This window comes from Gorilla gorilla, chromosome 12, assembly GCF_029281585.2.
Source record: "Gorilla gorilla gorilla isolate KB3781 chromosome 12, NHGRI_mGorGor1-v2.1_pri, whole genome shotgun sequence".
NCBI classification, from domain to species: Eukaryota; Metazoa; Chordata; class Mammalia; order Primates; family Hominidae; genus Gorilla; species Gorilla gorilla.
The window spans coordinates 114,770,204-114,795,018 of record NC_073236.2 but is presented as its reverse complement, the minus strand read 5'-3'; the positions used below and the strand labels follow the sequence as shown (position 1 = coordinate 114,795,018).

The window sequence follows — 24,815 nt, the reverse complement described above, 5'->3', positions numbered from 1 at the left end:
GAAGAGGAAAGAAAGTGGCAACTATGTGAGGTGGTACGTTAACTGGCTTAACCGTGGTGACTGTTTCACAGCGTATGTCAAAAACAGCAAGTTGGAGGTCAAGGTGGGAGGATTGCTTGATCCCAGGAGTTTGAGACCAGCCTGGACAACATAATGAGACCCTGTCTCTACAAAAAAAAAAAAAAAGGCAGGGCGTGGTGGTTCACGCCTGTAATCCAAGCAATTTGGGAGGCCAAGGCGGGTGGATCATGACGTCAGGAGATGGAGACCATCCTGGCTAACATGGTGAAACCCCGTCTCAACTAAAAATGCAAAATTAGCAAGGCATCGTGGCTGTAGTCCCAGCTACTAGGGAGGCTGAGGTGGGAGAGTCAGACTCCCAAACCAGTGAACATTAATTTTGGCCATTCATTCTCCTGATGTACATTTGAGTCTACACAGTCACTACATGCTGGGGACAAAGTCTGTGTTTGTTTCTTTCTCTTTATTATTGGCCTCTTTTTTTCATTGTTTCTTTTATTAAAATTCATGCAGTCTTACACACACAGGGAGTCTTAATCTGCCTCATAATATTCGAAGTAGACATAGTATACATTTTTGAAACTTTAAAAGAACCTTAGTGACAACCAGGCTGCTTGTTTTGCACATGGGAAAACCAAAACATAAAAAGAAGTTAAATGTCTCATTCAAAGTCCACACCTCCATTTAAGAGCTAGATCTGCATTTAGAACCCGCTAGAGCTGTGTGTCTCCTTTGAGTGGACAGACACCCTGACCGGACCAGCCTTTGGCTGTGAGGAGTGCAGCCGGGGAACATGCTGCCGCTGGCTAAGGGCAGTGATGCACCCAACCTTAACTTCAGCCAAACCTGGCTTCAGCACCTCAAGTCTGTGTTCCAGGCTTGGGGGCTTATGAAGGCCAGGCAGCCGAAGGCCGACTTCAGCCTTCTTTCTGGAGCTCTCCTGAACTTGTAGGTAATCGATGATCTTGTGATCACGTGGATTACCACTGTGCCTCTTCTGCGTCACCACATTAGTCATGCCAGCAATGCCACTTGGATTTATTGCTAACATCGGAATATTCACTCCCAAATATGTGAATCCATTTTAGATGTAGCTTGGAAGGAAAGATCTCCTTATTTGCTTGTATGTTGGGATTCTCTCAGTCAACAGAAAATAGCTGTTGTATTTATTATTGTAAGAATAAAACACTACAATAATTAATGTTGTTTGTGGAAGCTGCTAATTTTCATCCAGAAAAAGTTATTAACAACTTTTAAGTTGTTAAATACAGACACAAATTGACAATACTAAATATTATGAGAGTCCACTAACTAGATACTTTTGGGAAGAATACCATATCCTTTTTGACCCAACACATGTTTATAAAAATTAAATAATAATAGAGGGCCAAATAATGGAGAATATATTTTATTGTGAATCTAACCTTTTTAGTTGTTTGGGGGTACTAGATTAATAACAGTAAACCAAATAACCTATAAAGGCTGGGCACGGCGGCTGATGCCTATAATCCCAGCACTTTGGGAGGCCGAGGTGGGTGGATCACCTGAGGTCAGGAGTTCAAGACCAGCCTGACCAACATGGTGAAACCCTGTCTCTACAAAAAAAAAATTAGCTGGGCATGATGGCAGGTGCCTGTAATCCTAGCTAGTCAGGAGGCTGAGTCGGGAGAATCGCTTGAACCCGAGAGGAGGAAGTTGCAGTGAGCCGAGATCATGTCATTGCATGCCAGCCTGGGCAACAGAGTGAGACTTCATCTCAAAAAAAAAACCCTGGCCGGGTGCAGTGGCTCATGCCTGTAATCCCAGCACTTTGGGAGGCTGAGGCGGGCGGATCACGAGGTCAAGAGATCGAGACCATCCTGGCCAACATGGTGAAACCCCGTCTCTACTAAAAATACAAAAATTAGCTGGGCATGGTGGCGCGCATCTGTAGTCCCAGCTACCCAGGAGGCTGAGGCAAGAGAATCACTTGAACCCGGGAGGTGGAGGTTGTAGTGAGCTGAGATCATGCCACTGCATTCCAGCCTGGCGACAGAGCAAGACTCCGTCTCAAAAACAACAACAACAACAACAGCAACAAAAACCCTGTAAGAATCATATTAAATATTTAGTAATTTAACTTCATTTAGTTCATGACTGTTGCTTCTCTGCAGGACTCAGTTGAAATTAAGTCTCTATTTAGAATTGCAAATGTGCAGCACCCTGGTGCAGGAGGAATCTAGCTGCCCAGGATGCCGATCAAGACCTACTGAACTGAAATGGCAAACTTTAAAAATGGACTCCAATTTTTGTTGTTATCATTGTTTTTGTTTGTTTTTGTTTTTGTTGAGATGGAGTCTCGCTCTATTGCCCAGGCTGGAGTGCAGTGGTGTGATCTCGGCTCACTACAACCTCCACCTCCCGGCTTCAAGCAATTCTCTTGCCTCAGCCTCCCAAAGTAGCTGGGATTACAGGTGCCTGCCACCAAGCCTGGCTAATTTTGCATTTCTAGTAGAGACAGGGTTTCACCATGTTGGCCAGGCTGGTCTCGAACTCCTGACCTCAAATGATCCACCTGCCTCGGCCTCCCAAAGTGCTGGGATTACAGGCATGAGCCACTGTACCTGACCAAACTCCAGTTTCTAACAATAAAGTGTAATTACATTTTAAAGTCAAATTTCAGATTTGTTCTTGTGTCCTCGAATTCATTGAGGGTGGTGCTCCTGCTTCGTCGCTGGCTTTCACTCAGGTTCCATATTATTCCTAACAGCCTCCCCGCCCCCGTGTGTTTGCGCAGCTCTGGATGGAGGGATGAGGGCAGGTGCTTCTGTGAGCCCCTTCATGTTCCCTTCTCTTCTGTCCTCTGCTCTCGCAGCAGGGGAGGCCTGAGAAGGACCATGGTTTCCAATCTTATTGTGCAACAGGAGAGGCGAGCGGGATTGGGAACTCATCTTCCCAGTGTGCTCTGCAAGGCCGGCCAAGCTGGCTCCAGGATGCGTGGTTCCCATGGCTTGACCATGGCAGGGGGTCTGGGGATGCCCAGCAGTGAGAAGCATGGGGGGTCACCTCTCTCGTGTGTTTCTCTCCTTCCTCCCTGATAGTTTGTGAAGTTTGCCAACATCGAGGAGGACACCCCGTCCTATCACCGGAGCTATGACTTCTTTGTGTCCCGATTCAGTGAAATGTGCCACTCGAGCCACGATGACTTAGAAATCAAGACCAAGTGAGTAGGGGAAAGCAAGGGTGGTTGGTTCAGCTTACAGCAGAAGCAACGGTGGGTCCTGTAGATAACTTCCAACCTGCCATTGCGTGTCTGCTTTTGTTAGTATCTGTGTCTGCTCTGATGTTGCCGGGCAGGTGGGCCAGCACCCAGCTCCCTACATGTGGTTTCTGTTTTTTTTTTTCTTTTTGAGACCGAGTTTCACTCTGTTGCCCAGGCTAGAGTGCAGTGGCGCGATCTTGGCTAACTGCAACCTCCGCCTCCCGGGTTCAAGTGATTCTCATGCCTCAGCCTCCCAAGTAGCTGGGATTACAGACATGCACCACCACGCCCAGCTAATATTTGTATTTTTAGTAGAGATGGGGTTTTACCATGTTGGCCAGGCTCATCTCAAACTCCTGACCTCGGGTGATCCACCCACATCGGCCTCCCAAAGTGCTAGGATTACAGGTGGGAGCCACTACACCCGGCCCCCACATGTGGTTTCTAAAGGAAAAACTGCTTGGGCCAGACAAAGGGGCTCAATGTAAGATAACAGTCCTTTGAGCCCAATTTGAGAGCCAGTGACAGAACACACATGTGTACACACACACAGCCCTCCATACACTCTTTTGTTCAGAATTATATGCACTTATACTCCGGAAACACACCCACTCACCATTAACCATCAAAATCTACACCTACCAATAAAGAGCCAAAGTTCACACTTTGGCTGATCCCAGCTGCATTCTCCACTCCATCTCCTTGGCCCTCCTGCTTGCTCCTTCCCCTCCAACACACCACAGACACTGCCTCAGGGCCTTTGCACAGTCTGTGCTTGTGCTGGGAATGCTTCCTCCAGGGATCTGCACGGCTCACTGCATCGCCTCTGTCAGACCTTTGCTCAAATGTCCCCTTGTCAGTGAAGCTGCCCTGCACACCCCCACATGCCCACTCCTCCCTCACTCTGCCGGGGTTTCTTTCCCCTTTTAACATGTTTCATACATTACTCTCTGTGTTTCTTGTTCACCACCTGTCTCTTCCCACTGGGATGTAAGCTCTGTGAGGGCAGGGTCCGTCGTTCTACTCACGGATGCATCCCAAGCACTAACACTGCCTGGAGAGCAGTGGCACTTGATAAATTCTTGTTGAGTGAATAACAGAATGAATGAACACTCTCAGACAAGCATCTTGCCTTACGGGATACGCTTTTACATACACATACTCCAATTTATAAAAACACTTAGCTCACAGAAGCATACTTGGACATAGAAGCAAAATCTCTCAAATAAAATCACAGAGAAATTGACCAGGTGCAGTGGCTCATGTCTGTAATCTCAGTACTTTGGGAGGCTGAGGCAGGAGGATCACTTGAACCCAGGAGTTTGAGGCCAGCCTGGGCAACATAATGAGACCCCACCTCTACAAAAAATAAAATTAGCTGGGCATGACTGCATGTGCCTGTATTCTCAGCTACTTAAGAGGCAGAGGTGGGAGGATCACTTGAGCCTGGGAGGTCGAGGCTGCAGTGAGCTATGATCGCACCCCTGCACTCCAGCCTGGGTGACGGAGTGAGACCCTGTCTCAAAAAAAAAAAAAAAATTAATCACATAGAAATTAAAATGAATATATGCTTCCAAGGCAGTAGACCGACTCCTGGGCAGGGCCCGGTGCAACTGTGTGGCATTGTCTGGGTTCCCCCAGTCCCCGAGACTCTCATAAGCCAGGTGTGGACTCTACAGCTGCCCTGCCTGAGTGCCTCTGGTGAGGCCAGAGTGGGGTATGGGAGGAAGGAGCCCCTCATCCTCTCCCAGAATTAGCTTCCTGAGTCACCACCATTGCAAAATGGCTATGAAGAGCCAGAGGGGCTGGAGCTGTGGGGGCACGTCCAGAAGCAGGTGTTAGGGGAGGTATAGGACCATGGCCACATATGTCTGTAACACATGCTGCCGACGCAGGCCCTGCCAAGCTGTCCCAGGGTGGTGGGGAAGTGGATGAGCCACTCATGCCACTGCACACACACACGTGCACACACGCACACATGCACACAGACACATGTGCACATACACATGATCTGTAGTGTGTGATGTGGTCAGCACTGTGTTCCAGCAGGATCAGGAGTTTCCTGAACATCAGGAGGAAGGCTGCTGAGGTTGGCTCCCAGCCACCAGCAGTGCCATTACACCCACAGGCTGGCGCTGGTCACCCATGACAGGCAGGCCTGCGGGTGAGAGAGGGTGGAGGAGGGATCTTCTGGTGTCAATTTTCTTCCTTCCTCCTCTTCTTGCCTTTCTCTTCCGTCCCCTCCCTGCACCCCTTTTTCCCTGAGATCTCTCCTGTTGTTCATTCTCAGCCTTTTTAGACTCAGCTGACCCGGTGGCAGCTGTGCTGGGCTGTCCACACACACAGCATCATTTTGCTCTAGGAACCCAGAGGCTGCCTCTGAATGCCATTGACTGCCCTTTCCAGTAACACCCTTGGGTCCAGCAGTGGGCCTGTGCATGCAAGTGTGTGTGTGTGTGTGTGTGTGTGTGTGTGTGTGATTCCTCAGGGCCAGTGGATCAGTATTATCTGATCTTTCCTTGGATTCAGAGACTTCATGGGGCCCTTGGTCATGGGTAGATCTCCACTGTGCCCATTAAGAGGAGCAGTAGGGCCGGGCGCGGTGGCTCACGCCTGTAATCCCAGCACTTTGGGAGGCCGAGCGGGGCGGATCACAAGGTCAGGAGATCAAGATGGAGACCATCCTGGCTAACACGGTGAAAACCCTATTTAGTCTCTACTAAAAATACAAAAAAAATTAGCCAGGCGTGGTGGCGGGCACCTGTAATCCCAGCTACTCGGGAGGCTGAGGCAGGAGAATTGTGTACACCCGGAGGCAGAGCTTGCAGTGAGCCGAGATAGTGCCACTGCACTCCAGCCTGGGCAACACAGCGAGACTCCGTCTCAAAAAAAAAAAAAAAAAGGAGCAGTAAGGGCCAGGTGTGGTGGCTCACGCCTATATGGCCAGCACTTTGGGAGGCTGAGGCAGGCAGATTACTTGAGGTCAGGAGTTCAAGACCAGCCTGGTCAACATGGTGAAACCCCGTCTCTATTAAAAACACAAAAAATTAGCCAGGCATGGTAGTGCACAACTGTAGTCCCAGCTACTCAGGTGGCTGAGGTACAAGAATCACTTGAACCTGGGAGGTAGAAGTTGCAGTGAGCTAAGATTGTGCCACTGCACTCCAGCCTGGGCAATGGAGTGAGACTCCGTGTCGAAAAATAAATAAATAAATGAATAGGAAGAGTAAGAAGCTTCCTCCCCCTCCAGGCCTGATCTTTCTGAACTTCTTTTGAAAGGCACGGTCAGCTCTGGGTGTCACAGAATGAATCATGTGCATTTGTGGAAGGGATTCTGGGGAGACTGAAGGTGAAGGAGTGCAAGGTAGTTAGGAAAAGAAGAAAGATTAATTCACATGTACACATAAGGGAGCCCTGGGTAGAAGTTTTTCTGCCAACCAGGCGTTGTTTCCTGCCAGCCAGGCCCACTTGGACGGGACAAACGAGTCCAGCATGATGGGGATGTGTGTCACTTGTCCCTTGGTTAGGGAGTGCGTTTTTAAACTGGAACTAAGAAGAGTCAGCAGGACAGTATTCCTGATCGTTCATTCCCAAGTCCGGACAGCTGCCAGCTCAGGGTCTTGAATGTGGTCAGGGTCAGGTCAGCATGGGCAGGTGCTTCCAGGGAATCCTTGCCCATCGCCAGTGGCCCTAAAAGTTTCTGGGCCAGGGTATCCTGTTTCTCCTAGGCTCCTGCCACCTCCAGCCACAGTTCCTCGGTAAGGCCCAGGGTAGCACCCTGGCAACCCCAGTTAAAACCAAAGTTAAGGCCAGGCACGGTGGCTCACGCCTGTAATCCCAGCACTTTGGGAGGCCAAGGCGGGCGGATCACAAGGTCAGGAGATCGAGACCATCCTGGCTAACACGGTGAAACCCCGTCTCTACTAAAAATACAAAAAATTAGCCAGGCGTGGTGGCGGGCGCCTGTAGTCCCAGCTACTGGGGAGGCTGAGGCAGGAGAATGGCGTGAACCCAGGAGGCGGAGGTTGCAGTGAGCCGAGATTGCGCCACTGCACTCCAGCCTGGGTGACAGAGCGAGACTCCGTCTCAAAAAACAACGAAGCTAAAAATGCAACTGGCAACTCAACCTTGAGAAAAACTGCTCATCTCCAATAATCACAAAAGGATGTGAATTGAAATAGCTACAAAATGTGAGGATTTTTTGGAGTCATAAAATTAGAACAGATGTTTAAAATGAGATCCTCAATACTGCCACAGGCACTGTGAGAGTGGCATTCTCCTGCGGCTTGCGCATGGGCAGGGGGTGGGGGCAGTTATTTTGGCAAATTGGGAGCCTTTCATTTCTTTTTTTGAGACGGAGTCTCACTCTTTCATCCAGGCTGGAGTGCAGTGCCATGATCTCACATGATCTCAGCTCACTGCAACCTTTGCCTCCCAGGCTCAATCAGAACTTCCACCCCAGCCTCCTGAGTATCTGTGACTACAGGTGTGCACCACCATACCTGGCTAATTTCTTTCTTTCTTTTTTTTTTTTTTTTGAGACAGGGTCTTACTCTGTCGCCTAGGCAGGAGTGCAGTGGCATGATCTCCGCTTACTGTAACCTCCACCTCCCGGGTTCAAGCAATTCTTTCACCTCAACCTCCCGAGTAGCTGGGATTACAGGTGCCTGCTACCATGCCTGGCTAATTTTTGTATTGTTAGTAGAGACGGGGTTTCACCATGTTGACCAGGCTGGTCTCAAACTCCTGACCTCAGGTGATCCACCCACCTTGGCCTCCCAAAGTGCTGGGATTACAGGCGTGAGCCACTGCGCCTGGCCTAATGTTTTAATTTTTTGTAGAGATGAGATTTTGCCATGTTGCCCAGGCTGGTCTCGAACTCCTGAGCTTAAGCTATATACTGGCCTTGCCTCCCAAAGTGCTGGGGTTACAGGTGTGAGCCACTGTGTCTGGCTGCCTTTTATTTCTTACCTTTTGACTCAGTGATTCCACTCATGGCAATGACTTGAAACATAGTAAAATATTTCATACAATGATGCCCATCATAGCATTATTATAAAAGTGAAACGTTTGGCCAGGCATGGTGGCTCACACCTGTAATCCCAGCATTTTGGGAGGCTGAGGCGGGTGGATCATGAGGTCAGGAGTTCAAGACCAGCGTGACCAACACGGTGAAACCCCGTCTCTACTAAAAATACAAAAGTTAGCCGGGCATAGTGGCACATGCCTGTAATCCCAGCTACTCAGGAGGCCGAGGCAGAAGAATTGCTTGAACCCGGGAGGCAGAGGTTGCAGTAAGCCAAGATCGCACCATTGCACTCCAGCCTGGGCAACAGAGCCAGACTCCACCTCAAAAAAAAAAAAAAAAAAAAAAAAAAAAAAAGCAAAACGTTTGGAAACAACTTAAATGACTAATAGTCACTAGTTTAGAAAGGTCTTATGATAGTGTATTAGGCAACCATTCAACATGTTTATGAAGAGTTAATGACATAGGAAAATGCATAGAATGTATGTGAAAAAAGCCAATACAAATCAAATATGCAATAGGTTCTTAATTCTGTTATATATTATGCACAGAAGAAAGGAATTACATCAAAATGCCAATAACAGTTATCTTTGATAACAAAGATAACAGTGGTAGTGGTGGTGGTAGTGGTAAATCTTCTCTTCTCTATACTTTTCTATGATTAGTATGTATTATTTTATAACCAGAAAAAAGGTTTTATAAAAAAGAAAGAAAGAAACTTCAGGCTGAAATAAATGGCTAGTAAAGAGGGCTCCCTCCCACAGGGCTGTGCTGACCCTGGGTTCACATAGCAGGGACTGGGGGTGTACAAAAGGGGCTCCTGCTGTGCTGTTACTCAGTTTCCCCTCTGGTTAAGCCTAGCTCCAAGCCAAAACCCCTTTGTGCCCAGAGAGCCTGCAGCTCTGTGCCTCTCCCTCTGGATCCGCCTCCCCCTCCCCCAGCAAGTTGCTCACAGCCTCGGATTCTGCTTCATCAGTTCTTGGCAGCGTTTTGAGATCTTACATCTTGGGCCCAAGCTGGAACAACCCCAGCTAAGTACTAAAGATGGGGAGCTGGAGCACCCAGCACCCTAGGGCTGGAGCCCAGATGGTACCAGGGCAAGGGCAGCCTGGGAGTCTCCAAGATGATTAAAAAGACATGGCTTCCTGGGCTCATGTCTGCCAGCACCAGGAGGTCTCATGAGAGTAGCAGCTGGTCTCCATTCTGCCTTCTGATGGACAAATGTATCCCTGACTCCTAAGCTGTGCTCCTCTCTTAGCCACTGAAGCTGGACTTCTCAGGGCTAGAGGACTTCCGAGTCCCACTTCACCCTTTTCCTTACAGAATTCGAATGTCAGGCATCAAAGGCCTGCAAGGGGTGGTGAGGAAGACGGTGAATGATGAACTGCAGGCCAATATCTGGGACCCACAGCACATGGATAAGATCGTCCCATCGCTGCTTTTCAATCTACAGCATGTAGAGGAGGCAGAGAGGTAAGCAGGCCGGGGTGGGGCAGGACAGTGGATATAATCAGCCCTCCAAGGGCTGCTTGGGAACCACATGGTTTGGGTTGGTCAGTAAAACTCAGCTACAAGGCCAGGGACATGGCTTTGTGGCTTGTTCTGCAGTGAGTCCAAAGCTGGCTCCCTAGAAGCCATGGGTCTGACTTTGTGCCAGCCCACAGTGTCCCTTAACATCTGCGTTACCAAAGGAGGACAGTGTTGGTGCTGGGCTCCCTGGTGGGTAAGTCTGTTGGTAATAACACGCAGAACCAAGAGTCTGGTTACCTCTGTCTCCCTGGAAGCAGGGCCAAGGAGGCTTTAAGATGCCTTTTGTGGGCCGGGCGCGGTGGCTCACGCCTGTAATCCCAGCACTTTGGGAGGCCGAGGCGGGCAGATCACGAGGTCAGGAGATCGAGACCATCCTGGCTAACACGGTGAAACCGCGTCTCTGCTAAAAAAAAAAATGCAAAAAAATTAGCTGGGCGTGGTGGCGGGCGCCTATAGTCCCAGCTACTCGGGAGGCTGAGGCAGGAGAACGGGAGCCCGGGAGGCAGAACTTGCAGTGAGCCGAGATCGCACCGCTGCACTTACAGCCTGGGCGACAGAGCGAGACTCCGTCTCAAAAAAAAAAAAAAAAAAAAAAGATGCCTTTCATGGCTCCAATCACTGCGGACTTTCCATCTGGACCTTCCTTCCTCTGTTGCTTCCTGATGCTATTTCAGGCCCTGAAAACGTGGATGCTTGACCAGCCCGCAGCCACTCAGTAAGAGCTTGCAGATACTGGGTTTTAATCCTGGATCCCCTAAGCATGGGATTCATTCCTGTCCCTGCACCCTCATTTTTCCCCTCGGTGAAATGGAATGGGGAGAAAGGTCCACTTTGCTGTCCCACCTGGGCTATCTGTGCACTAGGCTAGTTAGGTCGGTTGATCCCAGGCTACTAGAGCTAGACTCGGGTCCACGGGGGCGGGGTCGGAGGCGGGGGCAGGGGCGGGGCGTGGGGTGGGGTGGGGTTCGTGTGCCCTCTGGTGGCTGTTTCTGGAATAGCATCTCACTGACAAGCTGCTGTGGTCTCTGGGCTGGGAGTCCTCGGGCTCCTGTTCTGTCCAGATGTGGGCCCACTCCCTGTGACTTGAGTATCGTTGACTCTTGCCTGAGCCAACCACTGTGCCTTTCCTTTTGCCTCCCTCTCTTTCCTCTCCTTTCTTCCACTTCTGTTTTGTTTTTTGCCTCCCTTTCCTATCTTCATCTCCCATCTCCTTTTCCTTCTGAAGTCAGGTGCATCAAGACACACATGTTCTACACCTCACCTGGCCCATGGGGCTCAGAGCATCCTTCCCACAGTGGCACATCTGGAAATCTTTAAGGATTTCCAGAAAAAGAACTTTATCTTTTCTTCTCCAGTCTTCCCCCACTTCCCCCAGTGGGGGCTTCTTTACCCCCATTTAATTTCTGACAGCTGTGACGCCTCCCCTATTGCCTGGTGCAACCCATGTCAAATTCCTGCTTGTCTTGTGTGGATGAAACACGGAAAGCCGGGATTGTACAGAGCCTGACCCCAGCCTGCATGCCACCCTCTACCCATGTGCCTCTGTCTCCCCAGCCGGTCTCCCTCACCCCTCCAAGCACCCGAGAAGGAGAAAGAGAGCCCCGCGGAGCTGGCTGAGAGGTGCCTTCGGGAGCTGCTGGGCCGGGCTGCCTTTGGCAACATCAAAAACGCCATCAAGCCTGTTCTCATGTGAGTGCCCCCACCCACTGCCTTGGCCCCAGCCTTCAGCCTGGATGTGTTTCAGGTCCCTGGCATCTCCTGGCTGGCTGGGGGGAAGGGGATATTACAGTTGTGGTGCCGCAGCCAAGTCAATCCCTTCCCTGTGCCTGTGTTCCCTGCATTGTGACAGCAAAAGCTGCCACGGGGTGGCCAAGTGCTGCCAGTAGGAAGGCACCCAACGCTAAGCAAAGGTGCCCAGCTTCACCGCACACGTCCACAACTGCAGAGCGCTGTCCTTGGCCTCTCTCCAGCACTGGACTGGGACTACCCCAAGGACCTTCAGGCTTCACTTCCTCACCCGGGAACTGTGCGAGGGGCTCTGAGGAGGTGTCCCTCTGCCTCCAAGCTAATCTCTTCTCCCTAACACTGCCAGGAGTTTCATAGTTGTTCCCCCACGTTTTCTCCCTCACAGCCATCTGGATAACCATTCTCTTTGGGAACCCAAGGTGTTCGCCATCCGTTGCTTTAAAATCATCATGTACTCAATTCAGGTATGGTGGCTCCCCTGGGCCAGCCAGATCCCAGGACAAAGGCCTCTCTAGAAGCCAGACGGGTGCTAAAATAGAAAGCCAGAAGTCCCCTGTGACTCCTCCGAAGCCCCCAGTTGCTGAAACCAGTGCTGCTTAAGCTAGCTGTGGAGAAGGGCCGGCTGATTTTATTTCCAGTACATCACAGACCAATACTTTTATAAAATACAATTAAAACAAATAATTTCTAGAAAAATTAAATAAAAAACTCATGCAAAATGCAAGCCTACAGATCACACCCTTGGCTGCTACAGCGTTGACAAATTGTTTACTAAACACTGACTCTCCATCCCATCCTTATCTCAGTGTAAACCAATATCAGACCTATCTTGAATGGGCACCAGCCCAGGGGCCCCACTTTAGGCAGCACTGGACTAAACCATGTGGCCTCCCGTGGCTCTTGCCGGAAAGACCTGAAGAAATGAAAGGAAGACCCTATTTTAAAATGGTCTTTTGACCAATTTTGAAGTAAAAGGGCCCTGGAAAACTGTCAGCCGAGGCCTCCACTGGGATTTGGCTCTTTGTTGGAGGGAGAAGGGAAGGATCCAGTAAAGGGCACGAGGTGTCAGTGCCAACTGCAGTGCCCGGGGCCTTGGAACGTCCCTTTAGTTTACCCCCGCCTTTGGGTGCCAGGAGAGGGCTGCGCAGCCCAGGGACCCCGTGGGGTTGCTGTCCAGGCCCAGCTCATCTTCCTCCCGCAGCCGCAGCACTCGCACCTGGTCATCCAGCAGCTCCTGGGCCACCTGGACGCCAACAGCCGCAGCGCTGCGACGGTGCGCGCGGGCATCGTGGAAGTCTTGTCGGAAGCCGCGGTCATCGCTGCCACCGGCTCTGTGGGTAAGGGGCATGGCTAGGGCCTGAGGGCCGGGGACCCCGCGGAGGCTGCCGCCTCTTACAGAGAGAGGCAAGGGACAACAGGGAGGGGTCGGAGTCCGTTTTCCTCGGGAGAAGTCCGCCGGGAAGTTGGGAGCGCAGAGGAAGACCAGGCTGGAAGGGGGCGTGACCCTGCCCTGCCTGCGCGCGGTGCACGGAGGAGGAGGGTGCCAGCCTTGGATCTCCGGTGTCCCGCCCCACCGCTCTCAGGGCCCACAGTACTGGAGATGTTCAACACGCTGCTGAGGCAGCTGCGGCTCAGCATCGACTACGCGCTGACCGGGAGCTACGACGGGGCGGTCAGCCTCGGCACCAAGATCATCAAGGAGCACGAGGAGCGCATGTTCCAGGAGGCCGTCATCAAGACCGTAGGTGCGGCGCGGGGCCGGGCCGGGGCGGGGCGGGGCCGAGGCGCGGAGAGGGGAGGGGAGGGACGGGGCGGGGCCCAGGGGCTCAAGACTGAGGCGCAGGGCGGGGTGGGGCCAAGGGGAGGAAAGAGGGACCCTGGAAAGGGGCGGGGCACCGGGGGCGGCCCGGGGATGGGGGTTGGAGAGGGAGGGACCGCACTGGGGCGAAGGGCATCCAACCGGGGCCCTGTAGGATTGTCCAGCACCCACATGCTATTCACGGACCTCGGAGAGAATGAAGTCGGGAAATGAAAGGACTGGCTGGGCAGGGCCTGAGCGACAGCGCAAGCAGTCAGATGAGTGTTTCAGATCTGAAGTCTCAGGCGAACCTTCTTTAGTCCCAGCCACCATCAGACCTGCCTGATGCTTCCAGGTTAGGGCTTCCAGGAGGGAGAGATGAGGACTAAGAGAAAAGAATGAGGAAGGGGGCCAGCCGTGGAGAAAATGTGTGTGCTCCTGGGAGCGGAGATTAGATAAAGCCGCTTTCACAGCCTGCCTGCCCTAGCCATGTGAGCTTCCCTTCAGCCTGGAGTAGGCAGGTTAGGAATGCAGAACCATTCTTCTCTCTTAGTTCGTGGGAGGAGGATTTACCCTAGGGCAGCCAGTGAAAGAAGCACCCAACGAGAACTCGGGCTCCCCCCGCCCCCCCGCTCCGCCCTGGTCCCAGGGCCCAGCATTCACCATCCCCACCCCCTAGCCAAGGAGTCAAGACCTTAACCACAGCCTCAGGAACAAGTGAAAAAACGGAGCCTGGAAGAGACCTCCAAAACCAGCTGATGCCTCCCTTTCCTGGAGAGGCCGAATCACACCCGGGCTATCCTGAATCCCTTTCTCTGGTCCTGGATTGACTCCGGAGAGAGGCAGCCCTCGCTCTCTGCAGCTGAAAGGCTGAACCAGGAGGGGCCCTGGAGCCTGTGCCTCACTGGGCACCCTCTCCGCCACCTCCTGCAGGCTCCTTTGCCAGCACGCTGCCCACCTACCAGCGCTCCGAGGTGATCCTCTTCATCATGAGCAAGGTCCCGCGGCCGTCCCTGCACCAGGCGGTGGACACGGGCAGGACGGGGTGAGCCACCAATCTCCCCCAGCCTGGAGTCCTCCTCTCCCCCGGCTGCATTTTCTGACCCCCTCCTTTATCCCTCTTAATTTTCTTGGCTCTGCCCTCTGCTCTCTTTTTACTCCCAAATCCCTCAGCAGCCTTTAATGGGGCTCTTGGATCCCACAATTTCTCAGGCTGCCCCACCAATAACCACCTCCCAACGTGGGGGGAGCCAGTCATCCCTTGGTCAGCTTCCTGGGTCCGGAAGTCACTGTCCTGGGTAACCCAACACGATAAGCCTCATGGAGAAACGAATCAGGGGTAGAACTAAGCTGGCAAGTGTGTGACCTCTGCCCTATTACCATCCTGGTGAGTGTTTGTGTCTCTGGTCTACAGGGAGAATAGGAACCGTCTGACCCAGATTATGCTGCTAAAATCCCTCCTGCAGGTGAGCCCCATCTATCCCCATTCCTGCTCTTCCTCTGTGGAAGACAGCTCCTTCCAAGGGACCAAGTGAAGGCCTCCACATACAGTCGTGCATGTTGCATACTGCACAAATACACCCAGTCAGTTGAGTCGGGGCTGAAATCTAGCCTACGTTCCACTCACTAGCCAGGCTGGGCACCCACAGAGCTGGGTCAGCCACAGCAAATGGGGAACCTGTTTCTAATTTTCACAAAGGTTCCTTATTGGCTACTGATAGCGTTGTCACTCAGACATGATCTGTCTTGAGATGGAATCTGTTGGTTCCCGCCCTGGTTCCCTCCTGGTACCCCCTCTTTCCCTTTTCCCCTCTGTTTCCCCTGTTTTGCCATCACGTGTTCTTGGCACATGTGCCCACCTCAGTCTCCCAGCCCCCATCCTTCCCATGCTGTGTTTTATTTAACTCTTCTTTACATCTTTGCAGCCATCGCTGGAGTCTAGATCCATTGCTCTCAAACACCATTCCGATGACAATCTTGTGATAAATATATGATTCCTCAGAGGTTTTGAGCTGTTAGCCTGAGTGAGGTCCTGGAATCTGTATTTGTAATAAGTTCCCCAGGTATTCTGAAGCACAACCCCTGGCCTAAACCTGACATCTCACAGCCACCTCTCCCCACCTGTCAGAAACTCAGCTACAACAGTAATTGCCTAGAAATGCTGTTCTCTACCAGATGCCTCTTATTTCACAGTAGGTCTCAGTTTATAATTTTTTTTTTTTTTTTTTTTTGAGACGGAGTTTCGCTCTTGTTGCTTAGGCTGGAGTGCAGTGGTGCGATCTTGGCTCACTGCAACCTTCGCCTCCCAGGTTCAAGTGATTCTTGAGTAGCTGGGATTACAGGCGCATGCTACCACCACGCCTAGCTAATTTTTTTGTATTTTTAGTAGAGACGGTGTTTCACCATGTTGGCCAGGCTGGTCTTGAACTCCTGACCTCAAGTGATCTGCCTGCCTCGGCCTCCCAAAGTGTTGGGATTACAGGCATAAGCCACTGTGCCCGGCCTCAGCTTATAATTGATGTACAACCAGATTTCAAACTTCTCAGACTGAAGTTGGGAGGTCCCCAGTCCCCTCTCCCTCCCTAGACCTCCTGTCTCATCTCTCAATCTCTGTCTCAGTTCTGGCCATGCCAATCTAAACAGAACTCCCCCCACCCCGCCGCCACCTCACACCTTCCCTTCCCTCCCCTCCAGTCCACACTCTTCATGGCACTAGATTTTTATAAACCCTTTGTGCTCCAACACTGCCCTCATTTAGTTATCACCTTGGTCTCCATATTCCTGCCATTTCTTTGCTGAGTTTATCCTCATTAATTTGTACCCAGCATTTTCTTAAGTTAACAGTTTGGGGTACATCCTTAGGGACCTTCTGAATCATCAAAAGCATTGTTTTACAATATGGATTTAACAGTAACGGTGCTTTGCTGCATTTGAATGCTTTGACAACAGCATGTATGGCATGTATATTTATGCCAAACTGGCTTTAGTCACAAAGCGCCATTATTGCCAGGCTAACAGACATGTTACAAAATACTATCTACGTGCACTATTTGGTGGTTGCCGTGTGTGTGAGTTCTGATCCTTCAGCCCAGCTGTGAGTTCTTCCACTGTCTTGTTCTTTGTGATGGTCATACTCTTAATGAGGCATTGTGTTCCTGGTGGCTGTTCATCAGTTGTGCCCTAACTGGCTGGAATGTTAGGTTCAGAGATTGCCTGGCTCCCGCTTCCCTCCAGGGCTCATCCCTTGCTTGCTTTTTAACACCCAAATGTCCCTGCACGCTGTCCCCATCCATTCACATGTCTACTGAGCTCGGTGTCATCTAGGTGGATGTTGGAGTGTTCAAAGAGTTGCCTGGGCTGTAGGGTAGGAGAGGCTGAATTGGGCGATGTCTAGAGAGGATGTGTACATCAGACCTGACTTCCTCTGGCTGCTCCTCCATCTCCTCCTGCACCTGAGAGGGACAGCATTCCTAGGCATAGCTGTCCATACCTCCCTTGCAGGTATCCACAGGTTTCCAGTGCAACAACATGATGTCAGCCCTGCCTAGCAACTTCCTGGACCGCCTTCTCTCCACCGCCCTCATGGAGGATGCAGAAATTCGACTCTTTGTTCTAGAGATTCTCATCAGTTTCATTGATCGTCATGGCAACCGCCACAAGTTCTCTACCATCAGGTGAACTTGGGGTGTCTCCTCCAGGCGATGCAAAATGGGGAGAGGACTCTCCATTAGGTCCTATCCTTTGGTCCTGTCCTCACACCCAGGTGGGAGGACAATTCAGATACTCAGTGAGACTCACCAGGAGTTGATCACCAACATTGACCCTGGGGTCCTGCAAGAGAAGGAGAGACTAAAGGGCACTTGTGTCTGGGAGAGGAGGAGGGTGAACTGAAGATTTGGAAGATAGAGAGTAGGCATTAAAGGGAGTTGCGAGTGTGAGAAGGAAGGGGATGCAGGTTATCAGTAGAGACTGAAGGGATTTGGGGGGAATAAGAGGAGGAAGAAAATAATCAGGATGAAGATTTAAGAGAAAGGGGGTCAGGGCGGTGGCTCGCACCTGTAATCTCACACTTTGAGAGGCCAAGGCGGGATGATCACTTAAGCCCAAGAGTTCAAGACCAGCCAGGGCAACATAGTGAGACCCCCATCTCTACAAGAAAATTTAAAAATTAGCCGAGTGTGGTGGCTCACACCTGTGGTCCCAGCTCTTTGGGAGGCTGAGTTGGGAGGATTGCTTGAGCCCTGGAGGTTAAGGCTGCAGAGAGCTGTGATTATGGAACAACTGCACTCCAGCCTAGGTGACAGAATAAGACCCTGTCTCAAAAAGGAAAAAAGAGAGAGAGATAAAGGGACAAATTCTTGAGAACTTGGGAGGAAAAGGTAATTGGGCTGAGAACCAGGGCCAGGGGAGTACTGGAGGCTTTGTACCAACTAACAGTGTTGGGGATAAAGCTCAGTGATCCTGTGTGAGCTCAGGCTGGCCTCATGCAAGGGCTAAGGAGGCCCTTTGCATCCCTTCCCAGTACCCTCAGTGACATCTCTGTCCTGAAGCTGAAAGTGGACAAGTGCTCTCGACAGGACACCGTCTTCATGAAGAAGGTAAACAAGCATGACCTCCAGGCACAGTGAAGGGCGGGCACGGTGGCTCACGCCTGCAATCCCAGCACTTTGGGAGGCTGAGGCGGGCGGATAGATCACTTGAGGTGGGGAGCTCGAGACCAGCCTGACCAACATGGTAAAATCCCATCTTTACTAAAACTACAAAAATTAACCGGGCATGGTGGTAGGCACCTGCAATCCCAGCTACTCGGGAGGCTGAGGCAGGAGAATCGCTTGAACCCAAGAGGCGGAGGTTGCAGTGAACCGAGATTGCGCCAGTGTACTTCAGCCTGGGTGACAGAGCAAAAGTCACTGCTGACCACTGACTGCCCTTGGAGCCGGCCTCCTCCCTCTGTAGCTATGTCTCCTCCCTCTGTAGCTGTGTCTCCTCTCTCTGTAGCTACGTCTCCTCGCTCTGTGGCTATGTGTTAAGCTGACCTCTCTGAGGAGTCAAGCCCAGGGTGATGAGCCAGTCCAGGGCCAGTGACTGTGTTCTGCTCCTACACCTGGATTTGGGCAGCAGCTTCTGGTGCTGGTTTCACTGGAGCCCATCCTTCCCTACGCGAGCCTTCCTGTGTGTGTCTGCTTCTGCCAGAGCCCGCTTTAAAGGCATCCCCTCCCCAAGGGAGGAGGGGGCACACACAGCCATCCTGCCCCCCTTCAGATTGGTCTTCCTCCGTGTTCTCCTTGCCCCTCCTGTCCCCATCCCTCCGACCCTGGCCTTCTGCCCGCTCCTGTCCCCAGCACTCCCAGCAGCTCTACAGACACATCTACCTGAGCTGCAAGGAGGAAACAAACGTGCAGAAACACTACGAGGCGCTCTATGGCTTGCTGGCCCTCATCAGCATCGAGCTGGCTAACGAGGAGGTGGTGGTGGACCTCATCCGTCTGGTGCTAGCTGTTCAGGTGGGGCCTGGTGTGCGCAGGGCATGGGGCTTGGGATCAGGGGAGGGACCTGTTTTGGGCAAGCCCTGATAAGAGTATTGAGTAGCAACTGCTTAACACTGTTTTGGAGCCCAGGAATATTGTACTCATGGTTGGCCACGCCTCCCTGAAGACCCCAAACCATGGTCCTGTTTGGGGAACCCCAAAGAATGCTTCATTCATGGTCTTGGCCCGTCCTTAAGCTAAAGAAGACCCAGGGAACCGGGTCGTTCAGAAACATCCCTTAGCTACTACATGTCAAGTCTCTCGCAGAGTCTGAGTGAGACTCCAGGGATTCTTAAAAGGATGCTCATAAGCCCTGAGTGATCCCAGACAAACTCATTTGTCTAAAGATTCTCTGGTTCCCTTGGCCGGGCGTGGTGGCTCATGCCTGTAATCCCAGCACTTTGGGAGGCCGAGGTGGGTGGACCACTTGAGGTCAGGAGTTCAAGACCAGCCTGGCCAACATGGTGAAACCCCGTCTCCACTAAAAATACAAAAATTAGCCGGACGTGGTGGCGCATGCGTGTAGTCCCAGCTACTTGGGAGACTGAGGCAGGAGAATCACTTGAACCAGGGAGGTGGAGGTTGCAGTGAGCAGAGATCTCACCACTGCATGCCAGCCTGGGCAACAGAGCAAGACTCCATCTAAAAATTTAAAAAATTAAAAATTAAAAAAAGATTCTCTAGTTCCCAAATGGAGCTGTGCTTCAGAATTGCTTTGAGCACCTGTTTAAAGTATATATTTCCTGGGAAGGTAAGTCAGAGTCTGGAAGCCTGGGGACCTGTCTCCCAAGCCTCCTTTGCGATGCGCAGGCAGCCAGTGTGGCACCGGACAGGGCTTGAGGCTTTCATGGTCTTCCTGGGTGCGTGTGTACACCCAAGGCTACTAGGAGTCAGGGTGGGTCCTTTGGACCTCAAAGGCTGGGTCTCCAGGGTCCTGAAGCCAGGCGGGCATCATATTCCCGAATCGGGGCAAGCCTGGGAATTCAGTGACAGTCTCAGACCACCTGTCTGTTGGTGCTAAATCCTGCAGGGCCAGCCTAGATGCTATAATTTTTAAATTCTGTTTACCCTCAAGAACTAGAACTTGGGTTTCCTTTATATCCCAATCCCCTGGTAACTCCCACAGCTAATTTAGCTTAACATATGAACCCAGTTTAGCAAGCCAATCCAGTCCTCTAAGAATCCGCTATAGTGAAGGAGACAGCACCCTGGCAGTGGGATTAACGACGAGGGTTTGGGCAGTGAAGGTCGCCACAGCTGGAACTGCAGAGTGGGGAGTTGAGGTCATTGCCTCTCTAGTCTGTGAGTACTCAAGAGCCTCCCAGTTCACGGACTGTTCTAGGGACCCCTCCCTTCAGCTTTAATGAAGGTGACTTTTTTTCCCCAGGAAGGTTTGGGTCAAATGCTGAGAAAGACTTAGTCTAGGAAAGCAAGCATTTCTAAAGAAGATTGGGAAGAGGTCGGGTGGAGCGTTGGCACCCAGTGTAGTCTGTCAGTGAAAAACTCCGGAGGCCTTGTCTATGTTGCCGCAGGACGTGGCCCAAGTCAATGAGGAGAACTTGCCTGTCTACAACCGCTGTGCCCTCTATGCTCTGGGCGCAGCCTACCTGAACCTCATCAGTCAGCTCACAACAGTGCCTGCCTTCTGCCAGCACATCCATGAGGTTGGTGTTCTCACGACCAAGAGCTCAGGGGGCCCTCAACTTGGGGTTTCCTGGGAACAGCTTTTCCTTAATTGCATTAGTCCTGTACCTACACTTAGGCAGTGAAGACAGGGTTGAAGTAAGAACCACTAATGGTGAGAAGTTACTCGTGGCATCTTTCCCTCCTGTATGACTTGACAGAGCAGGGTGGGGTTAGGCACAGGGGTTGGGGGGGGACTTCTATACCTGTTTCTAATACTGTCTGCCCCCTCCACTTCCTGCCCCTCTGTCTTTCCCCTGCTCACGGGAGCACACCCGCACACATGCCTCAGATCATGCAGACTACAGCTATGAAATACCGCAAAAGTGACCTCAGATCATGCAGACTACAGCTATGAAATACCGCAAAGGTGGCCTCAGATCATGCAGACTAAAGCTATCAAATACCGCAAAGGTGGCCCGAGTAGAATGGTGAACGAACATCTGTTCACGCCCGCTCATATGAAATGAACAGTTATGAAAATTTCTCCCCATTTGCTTCATCTATCTCCTTTTCTTTTCCTTTGCTGAACAAATTTTAAATACTTTAAACAAATATTTTAAAACAGATCCCAGCTATCCTGTCCTTTCACTCTATGTATATCCGTCTGCATGCCTGAAACAGCATGAACACCTCCCTACATGACCGCCATGCTCTTAACACAGCTCATTAAGTGATCAGTAATTCCTTGGTGTTATCTGACACCCATTCTATAGTCAAATGTGTTCTCAGTTGTTGCATAAAGATCTTTTAAAACACATGGAAGTGTTTAGAGGTTGAATGATACCAACATGTAGGATTAACTTTAAAATACGTTAGCAAGCCAGGCGCAGTGGCTCAAGCCTGTAATCCCAGCACTTTGGGAGGCCGAGGCTGGTGGATCACTTGAGATCAGGAGTTCGAGACCAGCCTGGGCAACATAGTGAAACCCCGTCTCTACTAAAAATACAAAAATTAGCTGGGCATGGTGGTGCACACCTGTAGTCCCAGCTACTCGGGAAGCTGAGGCAGGAGAATCGCTTGAACCTGGGAGATGGAGTTGAGCCAAGATTGCACCACTGCACCCCAGCCTGGGTGACAGAGCGAGACTCTGTCTCAAAAATAAAATAAAATGAAATACATTAGCAAAACAAAAGAAAACAAAACAAGAAAATTTAGGTCTTACCTAGCCTGGGTTGGCTGGGAGTCACAGGGGAGGGTGCCGTGACTGTGACAGAGACCACTCAAAGGGAAGCAGGAGTCTTCCAGCTTCTGGGCTGATAAGGGAGTATAAGAAAGGCAATGCCCAGACATCCTCTGCCTGACAATTGTGGGACCTTTACCTCCTCACCCCCGACACACACCTGTATGCTGACCATCCCTCCACTTCTCACCACCTTAGTAACTTTCACTTTTCTTGTCAAAAATTTGCAAAGAATACTGAGTAAAGCTCAAGATGTCACTGTCCATCAGGGTGTTTTGCAATGCACTTGTGTACTGCAGTACCCAGGTTTGGGACAAGGTGTGAGCTACATTCCTTTGTACCTGTTTAAATAAAAAAAAAAACCACAGGAATGAGGCCAGGTGCAGCGGCTCAGCCTTAATCCCAGCACTTTGGGAGGCCAAGGCAGGTGGATCACTTGGGGTCAGGAGTTTGAGATCAGCCTGGCCAACATGGTGAAACCTCATCTCTACTAAAAATATAAAAATTTGCCAGGCGTGGTGGCATGCACCTGCAGTCTCAGTTACTCGGGAGGCTGAGGCAGGAGAATTGCTTGAAACTGGGAGGTGGAGGCTGCTGTGAGCCAAGATTGTGCCATTGCACTCTAGCCTGGACAAGACAGCGAGACTCCATCTCAAAAAAAAAAAAAAAGCATAGGAATGAGGCATTGGAGCCAGCAGCTGCAGTCTCTTAAGAGTTAAGTTCCCTGCATTGGAGGACACTTAGTGCACATGTGTCATTGATGGCCATGGCCTGAGCAGGCAGCTTGAGCTTCTCAGGCTGCCCTGAGGGTCCCTGTTGATGCGCGTTTCCACTGAAAAGCTCAGCTGAGGACACTGTGCTGAGGAGGCTGTGGGAGGGAGGAAGCACCGAGCCGGGCATGGGAGCTCTTTCGTTGCCTGTGAGCTCCCTCTCCTTGCTGAACCAGCTCTTATCTGATTCCTCCCAACCGCCAGGTGATAGAGACCAGGAAGAAAGAGGCTCCATACATGCTCCCCGAGGATGTGTTTGTGGAGAGGCCCAGGTGAGGAGAGGACGGGGGACGTGGTCAGGGATCCCCAGGGCAGCTGAGTAAGCAGGTGGGTGGTCTGAGGTCAGGAGGGGTCAATGCCAGGAGGCTCAGGCTTCTGTGGACTCAAGGGCAGAAGGTGGACTCTGCCTGTGGTCCAAGAGTCCTGGGTAAAGTTCAACCCCATCACATTACTGCAGTCCATGCCTCGAGCATGCAATGCTGAGCCATGTTTGCAGGTGAGACACAGCCTCTGGGGGCTTTGGCCAAGCCCATGTTAAATGCATCCTGGAGGAGTCATTCCTGACAAGACGTTACTGTAAATCCAAGTGATGTTTTCGGACCATAGTGGGTGCTGTGGGCCAGTGTCATTTCAACATCAGAGGAACTCAAGGGAAAGATGTTTTGCAAAACCAAAATGTCTAACAGTAGGGGATGGCTTTATGAATTATGGCCCATCCATACAGTAGACAATCATGACAATGTTTTAGAAGAATATTTAACGTAAAATACCCATTACATAATAGGTCAATAAAATAGATCACAGAACAGTGGGTGGGGAAGGGGATATCTATGTGTATATTTAAAAATACGGGACTAAGCTGGGTGCGGTGGCTCACGCCTGCAGGCCCAGCGACTCAGAAGACTGAGCAGGAGGATCTCTTGAGCCCATGAGTTCGAGACAACCATGGGCCGCAAAGCAAGAACCCATCTCTACAAAAAATGTTTAAAAATTTTGCCTGGGCTGGGCACAGTGACTCACGCCTGTAATCCCAGCACTTTGGGAGGCTGAGGTGGGCGGATCACTTGAGGTCAGATCACTTGAGGTCAGAAGTTCAAGACCATCCTGGCCAACATGGTGAAACCCCATCTCTACTAAAAATACAAAAATTAGCCAGGTATGGTGGCGCACACCTGTAGTCCCAGCTACTCTACTCGGGAGGCTGAGGCAGGAGAATCTGCTTGAATCCAGGAGGCAAAGGTTGCAGTGAGCTGAGATCGTGCCACTGCACTCCAGCCTGGGCAACAGAGCAAGACTCTGTCTAAAAAAAAAAAAAAAAATTAGGCCGGTCACAGTGGCTTATGCCTATGTAATCCCAGCACTAGCACTTTGGGAGGTTGAGGCGGGCAGATCACTTGAGATCAGGAGTTGGAGACTAGCCTGGCCAACACAGTAAAACCCTGTCTCTACTAAAAATACAAAAATTAGCCAGGTGTGGTGGCGTGTGCCTGTAATCCCAGCTACTTGGGAGGCTGAGGCAGGAGAATCCCTTGAACCTGGGAGGCAGAGGTTGCAGTGAGCTGAGATCATGTCACTGCACTCCAGCCTGGGCAACAGGGAGAGACTTGGTCTAAGAAATAATAATAATAATAAATAAATAAATAAAATTAGCCAGGTATGGTGGAGCATACCTGTTGGGAGGCAGAGCAGGAAGATCACTTTAGCCTGGCAGGTCAAGGCTGTAGTGTGCTATGATGGTGCCTGTGAATAGCCACTGCACTCCAGCCTGGGAAACACAGTGAGGACCCTGTCTTTAAAAAAAAAAAAAAAAAAAAAAAGGGTTGGGCACGGCAGCTCATGCCTGTAATCCCAGCACTTTGGGAGGCCGACGCGGGCGGATCACGAGGTCAGAAGATCGAGACCATCCTGGCTAACATGGTGAAACCCCGTCTCTACTAAAAATACAAAAAATTAGCCGGGCGTGGAGGCTGAGGTAGGAGAATGGTGTGAACCCGGGAGGTGGAGCTTGCGGTGAGCAGAGATGGTGCCACTGCACTCCAGTCTGGGTGACAGAGCGAGACTCCGTCTCAAAGAAAAATAAAAAAGTGACTGAAGAATGTGATTGTTGTACATAAGAATATATTATAACATGTGAATAGTGGTTATCTCTGCAAATGGGACTGGGGGTGACTGTTCCTTTTGCTTCTCTGTCATCTTGCATAGTGAAGATGTTACTTTTTTAATAAGAAAAGTTGGCCAGGCATGGTGGCTCACGCCTGTAATCCCAGCATTTTGGGAGGCTGAGGCGGG

At 51.1% G+C, this 24,815-nt stretch overlaps 1 protein-coding gene across 5 annotated transcripts in view; it reads left to right on the top strand.

The window, feature by feature from the left end:
• The window catches only part of EFR3B (EFR3 homolog B), a 115,392-nt gene that overhangs the window by 75,227 nt on the left and 15,350 nt on the right, over positions 1-24,815 (top strand). For all 5 annotated transcript variants that reach the window (XM_019021314.4, XM_004028935.5, XM_055377562.2 and 2 more), the window contains 13 exons: positions 3,102-3,223; positions 9,612-9,761; positions 11,373-11,507; positions 11,950-12,028; positions 12,766-12,901; positions 13,148-13,309; positions 14,296-14,407; positions 14,777-14,828; positions 16,864-17,036; positions 17,885-17,960; positions 18,705-18,866; positions 20,423-20,554; positions 22,731-22,798. In XM_019021314.4, the coding sequence (XP_018876859.1) occupies positions 3,102-3,223; positions 9,612-9,761; positions 11,373-11,507; positions 11,950-12,028; positions 12,766-12,901; positions 13,148-13,309; positions 14,296-14,407; positions 14,777-14,828; positions 16,864-17,036; positions 17,885-17,960; positions 18,705-18,866; positions 20,423-20,554; positions 22,731-22,798 (1,559 nt within the window). The remainder of the gene's footprint in view (positions 1-3,101; positions 3,224-9,611; positions 9,762-11,372; positions 11,508-11,949; positions 12,029-12,765; positions 12,902-13,147; positions 13,310-14,295; positions 14,408-14,776; positions 14,829-16,863; positions 17,037-17,884; positions 17,961-18,704; positions 18,867-20,422; positions 20,555-22,730; positions 22,799-24,815) is intronic.